This window comes from Bison bison, unplaced genomic scaffold, assembly GCF_000754665.1.
Source record: "Bison bison bison isolate TAMUID 2011002044 unplaced genomic scaffold, Bison_UMD1.0 scf7180017864472, whole genome shotgun sequence".
Lineage (NCBI taxonomy): Eukaryota > Metazoa > Chordata > Mammalia > Artiodactyla > Bovidae > Bison > Bison bison.
Window position 1 is genome coordinate 147,163 of NW_011495033.1, and position 10,636 is coordinate 157,798.

At 51.1% G+C, this 10,636-nt stretch overlaps 1 protein-coding gene across 1 annotated transcript in view; it reads right to left on the bottom strand.

The window, feature by feature from the left end:
* Positions 1-1,043: 1,043 nt before the first annotated feature.
* RAP1GAP2 (RAP1 GTPase activating protein 2) overlaps positions 1,044-10,636 on the bottom strand; it is a 186,729-nt gene continuing 177,136 nt past the window's right edge. Inside the window, exons 23-26 of the mRNA XM_010861308.1 lie at positions 10,260-10,386; positions 6,668-6,744; positions 6,220-6,258; positions 1,044-5,371 (exon numbers count right to left, since the gene is read on the bottom strand). Coding sequence (XP_010859610.1) covers positions 6,250-6,258; positions 6,668-6,744; positions 10,260-10,386 — 213 coding nt within the window. The 3' untranslated portion in view covers positions 1,044-5,371; positions 6,220-6,249. The remainder of the gene's footprint in view (positions 5,372-6,219; positions 6,259-6,667; positions 6,745-10,259; positions 10,387-10,636) is intronic.

Here is a 10,636-nt window from a genome sequence, read left to right on the forward strand (position 1 = left end):
GGACACCAAGGAAGTAGCCAAACTTGAAATTCTTACACTATTAAGCAAAGACTGTATGCATATAGAGTTCTCTCATAACAAGAAAATTTATAACAAATCAGCAGCATCTGAATACCTGCCAAGCACAAGGAGCCAACAGAGGGTTTATATCAGACAGAGAGGCAGAGAGAACCAAGAGAAAGGAGGCTTTAACCACCCCCTACATCAATGTGGGCCTGGTGGCTCAGTGATAAAGAATCTGCCTGCAATGGGAGAGGGTGCACAGTCTGCAGGGAGATGGTGACAGAGGTTAGGGGACTCTGCAATAGCCTTGCTTCGAATTTTCTTAGAAATGAACTGGCATCAAAGATGCCTCCATGCCATGTTGCTTCCTCCCATCTCTTCTTCACTCACGGTCAGACCTGCATGGCAGTCGGACAATTCTTCAGCTTTCTTCAGCTCCCTCCCCATTTTCTCTCACAGGTCTTTCTTCTAACAAATGTTTTCTTCCTGTCTTGGTGACTGCTTCTCAGAGTACCACAACTAACACTGTACTCACTCGGGAGCAGTCTCAAAATGATAGGTCTCTTTTGCCTCCCTCTTCTTCCTACTAACACTGGTGCAGATGTGCAGAGGAGGAGAGGCTGGGTTGGGGGGCAGGGGAGGACAAGTTAGCCACCTGTCAAAGAAAAACTGCCCCAGAGTTCAAAAGGCAAGGAAGACTTTATTTGAGGATTTGAGGCTATTGCAATCAGGGACAGAGACTGAACTCAACTCCAAATACAACAGGGACAAATGGGGATTTCTAGCCAATGGCAGGGTGAGGAATTGGATGGAAAATTATTAAGAGGAACTTGGTTAGGTATCAAAGGTGAGGGAAGAGCAACTTGATTGGCTATTGAGAATGAAGCTGGAGGGTGGGGGGTGGGTGCCGGTGGTCAGAGGGATGTTTCTTGATTAATACATCTACAGGCTAGATACAGCCCATGGGAATATGGATTCAGTCTCTGATGTACTGAAAGATGCTCAGGACTGGGTCCTAGGCAAAGAAGTCTGAACACTGATGGACACAAAATATCTTATTTATTGTCAATTTCTGCAAAGACACATTTAAGCAACAAAATATACATTTGTCAACTTTTAGAATTCATTTTATACATTAACAAATACAATGTGCTACCATAGCAATAAATTAAATGTACACTATTTACATTACATAGGCAGTCAGGGGTGGGGGTGGGGGTCTACAAATCACCTCCTCTGAAAGAGGAAAGACAGAAAAGTCATCATCACATGGATCATCATCTCCAAGCTACATCTCCAAGCAGGTTCTAGCACACAGAGGAATCTCTTCACACTTAAACGGCGGCACTCCCCAGGCTGGAGTGTGGAAGGGCAACGCCTGGGATAGGGGAGAGCTAACACACATGCTAAGGAGCGGGAAGGGGGGGATTAACCCTTCCAAGTAGAAATGTCACAAAATCAGAAACGATGGCATTTAAATTCCAGTCTTCCAGCCACACACTCTGTCCCTGGGACTGATAAGGACAGGACAGGGCCCTTGCCCCCCAGTAGTGTCTCACTAGGCAGGACTCCACTGTCCTTGGCCTTGGTGGGGGGTTTCTCCTTTCTCCCAAAGAGGCACATGGCCCTGCTGAAAGGAAGGAGCTGTGGGGTTGGGGTGGGTAAGGAACTGGCGATAAAACAGCCATCAGAGCAGAACAGAATGCCCCAGTGGGGGCCCCCAGGTGGTAGGAACAGCCCTGGCAAACTGCTGACTCTCCCTGCTCTGAGAGAGGGGTACCTGGAGGCTGGAGAGGAGCCATGGGGCCCCTGCCAGCCACCGGTAGCCATGAGATCTGTTTGAACCTCGACCGTTCCCCCACAACAGACTTGTCTCTGTTGACTAAGAATGAATGAGGGTAGTGTTTGAGTTGGCACCTTAAACAGTCAGGGTAAGAACATGAAATGGGCTATCATTCCTTGAGCTGAGGTTTTTATTGACTACCTTTGTTTAACGATCAGGGAGAGTTGAAAGAGTTTCCTTTTAACACTTTTCTCCTTAACTAAAAAAAAAAAAGGAAAGTGAGGTTTGGTTAACTGCATCTTTGCCCAGGCCTACACCCTCATTACAGATAGGGACTGAAGAACTAATGTCACTGAGGAACAGTCCCTGAAATCTCTTTCCCTCCTTGTTTTCTTTGCCTGAGCTGGAGCCAAACCCCAGGGCCCTCATTGAAAAAAATCCCAAAGAACATCCCTCCTGAAAAGAACAGAGGCTGAGACTGAGCCCCACCAGCACTTGTGGCTGCTGACACCTCCCACCCAGTGCCGAGAAACTGGCTCACTGGCTTCCTCAGATCTCAGGGCCCCGGTAAATCCAGTCTCTTGTTCCACCAACCAGATAGGTAGTGCCGAAGAAAGGGCTCTGGGTTGTGGATTCTCATCCCAGCTTTGCCACCAGCTGACTATGTGACCTCAATCAAGCTGTTTCCCTTCACTGGAGCTGAAGGTTCTCATCTGGAAGGTGACATGGTTGGATTAGATGCTAAAAGGGGCCCGGAAGGCTTGGACATGGAGATGAAGCTCACAAGACTGAACCACAGAATGTTTTTCCCATTTCCATCCATTAGCAGCAATAGAAACTCTAGCTAAGACCTTCTCTCTCCAGCTCTCTCTGCATCTGTTTTTAAGCCTTAGCTTGGTAGAGGCATATGGATGCCCAACAGAGCTGAAAAGTATAGCTTCTTCCATGAGGTCCCAGAGCCAAAGTTACGTCCAGGAAATATGTCTCTGATGGGACGCCTCAAATGCCAGCAAGAACACCATCAGGGATGAGTCTGGTCATAAGGACCAAGGAGGTTGGAGCAACCTTTGAGCCTCAAGACTACATGGGGCAATAAAAGGAAAGACCTTCTGGAGCAATGCAAGAGGGGGATGGAGTGAGCAGCCTTCAGGAATCCAAGCTGCCAGTCCCATGGTCCAGAGGACAAAGGGAGACTGGCCCATCCTCGTTCTCCTTCTCCTCCACAGCCCTGGACCTCAGTGGGGCTGATGCGGTACACTCTAGAAGCCACAAAATAAACTTCCTAGATGAAGTGAGGGAGGGACATTTCAGATCCTGCTCAGAGCATCTCCATCAGCACACAGAAGATAGAGGCCACTTCTCAGGTCTGTTTCTTAGGGAGCCCATGTAAGCCTCTCAGTTTCTCTGGACATACTGAGCGATCAACCCGGACCCTGGCTCAGAGGCAGGGGGCAGAGCCCTCTGGGAGCTGGGGGCTGCAGGAAGAGCAGCCAGAGCAGTGGGGGAAGGTGGGTGGAAGGTTCCCAAGTAGGACAGAATGGGGACCACCTGAAAACCCCAGGGGACCTCCAGAGCACGACAAACACAGCACAGCACAACCACCAGGCGGCTGTAAATACAGCTACTCAGAGAAGCCAGCCAGAACCTGGAACAGCTTTTAAAGAAATGGAGTTTGACCTTTCAAGCTCCTTCAGAAGCCCAGCCAAGAGAACTCTGCCAGAATCCATGGGCCTCATTCCAGCCGTGGGCGCTGCTACGGGGATCTTTAATACAAGCTAAACAGACATTGTTGACCTTCTAACCAGAATAAATCTAACCGGACTAGTACTTTGAGCAAACACATTTCCCAGATAGCGTGAAGGGGAGAGGTCCACCCAACCTATAAATAGGATCCCACAGAGTTCACGTGAGTTGAGGATGAAGGACCACGATTTTGCTCTAAAAGCAAAAGCAATGGGGAAATTGTCACATCAGTCAAAAAACAAGTGTAACCTTTTTACGTCTTGCCTTGGAGATAGGCCCAGATCCTGATGCAATCACAGCATTTAGTTGGAAGTCCATGTAATCTGCTCACTGAAACAGGAGCCTAGCAGTGTCATCCTGGCAGCTGTGTGTCACTGAGGCCCCATACACACTTGGAGCTGTGGCACCCCTCAAGGGTCTGCTCTTCAGACTGTGCTTAACTTGGAGGACACCTCCTCACCTTAAACCCCACCATGGCCAGTCAACAGAAATGACCTATCACTGACTCAGATGGATGAGAAGAAAGGAGGGCCCACTTCTCAGAGAGCAAGCCAGCTCAGCCCAGCAAAGGGTGAGGGTGCAGATAACAGGTAGTGTCTGAACTATGCCCAACAGGGACCCAGGTTGCAAGAATCCCACTCATGTGACAAATGCTTACAGACTTGTGGCTGGAGAGGAGAAAAGAAGGATTTAAGATTTAGGGTGGATCAAGCCCTGATAAAACCAAAGGGCTTAGTAGCTGGAAAAAATCCCCCAGGGTGCTGGCGGAGTCCAGACATCTAAACTGCAGAAAGAGACCTCCCATCCGCACACCTAAGCTAGACCAACACATCCAATTGTCCCCCACCCCGCCTCTTGGGCTCCCCCTCTAAGTGGGGGATGGAAGTAACTCTCTTTGCCTCCTGTGAACCTCCATAACCAGCAGCGACTTGGCTCCCAGCCAGCCCTTGGCCCTGAGGTTCTCCTTGGCCAAGGCCCCTGCATGCTCCTGGCTCTCCCTGAATACCCTCCCACCGCCGCTGCCCACCCCTTTGTGGGAAAGGTATCCACTCAAAGGGGAGAGGCTGACGACTTCCCTGGCAGCTACCGCTTTCCTGCAGGAAGAAAAGCCGTCCAAGAAGAACACGCCTCCCATGCGTGCCCAGCTGTGTGTCTCAGCTTCACCCGGCCACATAGCTCGAGATCCAGGGGCAGCAGGGACAAAAGCAGTCTGGCCTGACGTCAGCAGGCGGGTAAGAAACTCCCAGCACAGAAGCAAGTAGATGTTGGGAGCTCCAGACACGAAGGAGCAGCAGAACCGGTTTCTATCAGGACGCCTTCGAGGATGGCTACAAATCTAGATTCTTAGAAAAATGCTCCCTCCGCCACCACTAAGTGTATCTGCTTCGGGGAAGGGAGACATGCTCAGTGTGGCTGCAGCCTCCTGCCTACCACGTCCAGGGTACGGCGCTGCCCCTGCCTGGGTGTAGTGCCCTGCTGTCAGCCTCTGCTGCCCACCTCACCACTCTCTCTGCCTCTCTGGACTCTGACTGGTACCCTATCCCCCTCTTCCCTTGCCCAACTCTTTCCCCTGCAGACAAAATGAGATGACAAACGACCCAGACACACATCACATAGGGCGGTCAGGAGCACGGGGAGCCTGGAGGAATGAGGCCTTGCCCAGAGACGGGGAGGTACTGGCAGGGACGGGCAAGGCTGTGGCCAGGTCGGGACACTGGGACAGACAGCTTGTCTGGTGGCCAGGTGGCCAGTGGAAAAGCAGGCCTGTGACGGTCAGAGTAGTGGACGGCACCCCCAAACTTCTGGAATAGGAGCCTTCTCCAAGACAGAATCGGGGATTCCCTGGAAAAAACAAGAAGGGAGAAGATGATCGAATAGTAGGTAAAGGAAGAGAAGGAGATGCTTGTGCCCACACGTGCTTAGGACGGGTGGCTGCCAGATACAAGGGTGCAGAGCTGCCACCACCTGAGAAGTTGGGCACAAACATTACTTTAGTGAATGATGCATCTGAAGTCCATACTGGAAGTGGGAATCCAGGTTTGCATAATGAGCGCTCAGTTGCGCTCCTCCCCCTGGTTCCAAATGTGACTCAAACCCCTGGGAGCCCCATGGCAGGGAGAAGGCTGGGCAGTCAGATGGGTCTTTAGTAACTTCCTTAGCAGGAAGCCAGGCCTTGGCGGTGGAGAGCTGGACCCATGCCCTGCTCTGCTGAAAACTTCATGAGTCCCTGCTTGAGGCTGGGAGTAGGGTTCCCCTTGGGCTCACGCTGCACAATGCTTAAGAAACCAGGGCATCTCTGGACACACAGGGAAGACATGTCTCATCTCAGAGAACTGGACAAAGACACAAGGAGACAAAGGCTGCCAACACAGGAAGGCCAGGGGCCAACTGAGGAAGGAGGGCTCTGGGCTACTGCCCTCTGCATGCGGGAACAGGCTGCTCTGGGGAAGGGAGACTCAGTGAGCCTGGTCCAATCCCACCAGGCAACCCTTCCCATGGGCACCCGAGGCCGTGTGCCCTCTTCCCCATCCAGACCTGAGTCCCACCATAGAGACTCCAGGGAAGAGGCACTGGCCCTCCCCAGCAGTCAGGATCTCTCTGGCCATTCTCTGGGTATCAGACCACCAGTACGCTCAATCTTAGTGACACACCCTCCCTCGTGGCCACAGCAGGACCAACACCTGACCCACCTTTGACAAGCGAAGGACTCCTCTTTCACATTAGTGACCCTGTTTCAAGAAAAATCCATATGAGAGTTTTAAATCACTAGACCACATAATCCCCAGTGACTACAGCTTCTGTATATTCGGTGCTCATCTCTCCAGAGAGCCTGGGAAGGGACATGAGGCCCAGGAGCCAATAATTTCCAACTTGCATCTGCCTGTGTCCAAGGGTGTGGCTCTGACACAGGAGGTGTGGAAAGGTGGCTGGTGAACCCCAGGCTGATGCCTGCACCATGGGGACCAAGGGGGAACCAATGGCACCCCCAGATCAGACCAGAGCTTCCTCCCTGCCCCCATGTGAGGTGTGAGGCACCCTCTTCCTCCAACCCCAGGAAGGATGTCTGGCTTCTGGAGGAGATGGGCACGTGGGAGGTGGAAGGCTCCCCCTGCTCCCCCGACGTCCCCAGATCCTTACCGCACTGGAGCTGGCATGACTGAGCTTATCAAAGCGGAATTTCAGGTTTGACCTCGGGGAGTTTCTGCTTTTGACATCTAGGAAAAAGAAGAATGCCCTTGAGAGGAGGGTGGGGCTACAGAGGTCACTGGGGCTAGCGGGTAAGAGCTGGATAGGGAGCCCCAGAGAAGCAGGGGGTGTCCTCTCCACTAGGCACTCTAGCTGACCTGTGCCAATTCACAAGAGCCAACTCTCACATTTTTAGAAATGTCATGAGCTGGTTGTTACACAGTTATCTTTTTTTAATTCTACAAGCTTACAATTAAACAAATTATATTCATCAAAGGTAATCAATACTCAGAAGTCACCTAGTTATTTCAGTACATTTTACTATTATTTATTCTCCTAAGATTATTTACATCCATTATGTCTGATGCTTGTGTGTGCTTAGTCGCTCACACATCGCTCAGTCACATCCGACTCTTTGCGATCCTTTGGACTGTAGCCCACCAGGCTCCTCTGTCCATGGGATTCTCCAGGAAAGAATACTGGAGTGGGTTGCCATGCCCTCCTCCAGGGGATCTTCCTGATGCAGGAGTCCAATCCGTGTCTCCTGCACTGCCAGCGGATTCTTCACCACTGAGCCATCAGGGAAGCCCCCATTGTGTCAAGTAGTTCTTCCCAACTCCATGTCACATGGATGCTTGAGATCAGCCAGGAACAGTCACACCACGGAAGTCAGCACACACTACAAATCAGAGCTTAATTTAATGTTTTCTTGTCTAGACATAAGAAACTCATGGAGCATATGTTAATAGAACGGATTATACTTGAAAATGTGTTCGTCTCTAGTCATTACATTGTGAATGGCACAAAAAACTGAGAAAACACTCTTTTCGTATTTGAAAACTATTATCTGATTCAGCAGAGAAGCTGCTCACATCACTGACAAAATAATATCAATCAACATTCATGTCAAAACTATACTCATTCATCATCTGGAACTTTATGTTTTCTACAGATACAACAGTTAGGCAAATATCAATAAAAGCATTTTGTGAGAATCAATTGACTCTGAGGAATTTATAGTAAAGAATGTTGTATATTTTGTTAATATCATTATTTATAAATTATGTGCTTCAGATCCTTTAGATCAGTAAAATTTACAGTAAACATATGCCTGTGTGTGTGTGTGTGCGTGTGTGGTGGGACAGCCAGTTGTTAAACGCTGACAGCACACCACTGGCAGGGCACTCCCTTGGCTTTCTGGTTTTCCTCTGGCTGAGATAATCTACAGCTTGGTATACTCCATCTAGAAACTGCTGACTTACTCTTGGTGCTTTATATTCAAAGCTTCCACTCGGTGCTATGACTACCTTTTGGTGAGAGCCGCTAGCACCCTCTCAGGATCCCAGGGAGCTCACGTATGAAATGACCAATGGCCACGGCATTGGAATTATGGAAGACCGATGTCAAGCCCTCCCAGCCACCTCCCTCCCCTCACCCCTGTCTCTTCCTCTAAAACAGGTTTCCAGATCTCCACAAGCCCACCCCAGTCCTACAGGTACAAAGCACAAGTCTTGTGGGGCTGGGAGTGAAAGGCGGCTCCCCCTCAGGGTTAAACACTCCATGGGAGGTGGGGTTGCAATAAGCACAGGCCGGAATCGCAGACCTATTGGAGGTCCCCTTCTGCCCCATGTGACCTTCAGCAAGTCACACCTCCTTTTACTCAAAACCTTATTTATTTTGATATTTATTTAATATCAAGTAGGATCCAGGCTTGGTTACAGATTCAGTCATTCCTTCAATATTTAATTAATAAGCCTTGTTGAAAAAAAAAATCAGGAAATTCACATTACTACCCCACTTTAGAGATGAGGAAACTGAGACTCAGAGAGGTGGGCCTATCAACACTGCACCAGGATCAGAACCCAGCTCCACAGCTGCTCAGCTCCTTCTGCTCCACAGAAGGTTGCTGCCCTAACATAATGATTGTTTACTTGGGAACCATGCCTTCTCTTTATCCCTAACATCGCATGTATTTGTCAACACTTCTTCACCATGAGAACCCCAGAAGCACCGTGGTTTAAATGACCCTGCTGGCCCCCTGGCCTTAAACGTTTCTATCATTTAGACTAAAGTTCCTGAACCCCAGCCTGACATTATGGGCAAGATAACTCTTTGTTGCGGGGCAGGGGGGTGGCAGGGTGGGGGGATTGCCTCGTGCACTGTAGGGCACTTAGCAGCATTCCTGACTTCTGCCCAGGAGATGCCAGCAGCACACTCCCCTCCCACGATGATGAAAATCAAAAATCCTCCAGACACTGAAAAGCATGCCCTAGGAAGCAACATCTCCCCCGGTTGAGAACCACTTATTACACTATTGTTTTCTTCCTGTTATTCAATAAATACTTAGGCTAACAGTTCTGCATCTCTTATAACCGTAAGCTTACTTGCTCATCACACAACCAACCACAGGAGGTAGGAAATATTCCCTTCTCTCCATTTTTCGTTTGGGGAAACGGAGGCACAGAAAAGACTCAGTAACCTGCCCATTGGCACATCACTAGTAAGTGGAAGACCCAGGATTTGGAGCCAAGCTCCAGAGTCCTCCACTACATAACACTGCCCTCCTCAGGGCAGGACCAACACTCTGATTTCCAGGCCCACCCAGTGCCCAGTGGTGCCAACCACACGTGTCTCCTTGGACACCCCTTGGGCTCCAACCCCTTATTCGCTCCCCAGAGCTGGCTCCTCCTTCTCTGCCTGACTGCAGGGATCACAGAAACCTGAAAAGCCCACACTCTTTGCCTTCCCTGAGCCCTCACTACTGAACCTGGGCACGCCTTGAATCCACATCCTTCTCCCATCACCCCATACACCATCCATGGCCCTGTGACCCCTCACCACTCACAGTGACCCCTCACTGCTCTCCCTCCCTGCATCCACTCCCCACCAACCCTGTCTATTCAGCCAACTGCAGTCACCAAAACGGTCTCTCCCCTCCTTCTAGTTAAGGACCTTTAAAGACTGAAGGCCCTTCAATGTCTCCCACTGGGGGCAGGATGAAGCAAAATCCTCACCAGGGGCCCCGTGGTGCTCCTACTGTCTAACCGCTGTCTGCCCTCTGACACGTCCCCTCGTGCACTCCAGCAGTACTGAGCCACACCTGGGTCCCGTACACGGCCTCTGGGCTCCCCCCAGGCCTCCCCACTGCGGTTCCGTCCACCTGCACCACGCTTCCCGCTCCTTATCGCTGTATTATCAAGATGGTCTCTGTGGCAGAAAGGCCCTGGGTCGGTGATGGGCTAATGGAGAAGTCAGGGGAAAGAGCCTCAGCTTTCCAATCACACTGTCTCAACGCCTCTGGCAAATCACTGAACTCTCTGAGCCTCAGTTTCCCCATGAGTATGGAGGGGATGAGAACACAGCCTCTGGAGGGTGATGAACAGATGCAGTGAGCCGGCAGAGCTGAAGGCCCTAACACTTTGGGGTTGAAATGGAAACAGGGCAATTCAGTGTGCCTGGGGCTCGAACCCCACCAACAGCGGCCAGGCCACAGCCCCGCCCCTGCCAGCCGCATGGTCCACACCGCCCACGAGACACCACCAACCTGTCGGACTCCGGCTCATGATGATGGGGGTGGCGGCTGCCCCCAGGCTGGGGCTCTCGCTGCTTGGGGACGGGCTGTAGACAAACACCTCCTGCTTGAAGGGAGAGGTTGTGGACGGCTGGCTGCTCTGGGGAGAGAGGCTGGGTGAGCCAGGCAGTCCCATCCTCCCCAGGCCTGAGACAGGCTCCTACTACCACACTTGGACCTGCTCTGTCCCTTTGTTGCTTACAGCCTCGATTCCAACCTCTCCCCTGCCCCCCAGGAATTGCCCCTGACCCAGCCCCATGGACAGAGATGAGCCCTCCTTCAGCTGGGAAGCCCACCACAGGGGCACCATTCAGTCTGACCTCTGACCCCTGCTGCTGATACTCCTGAGG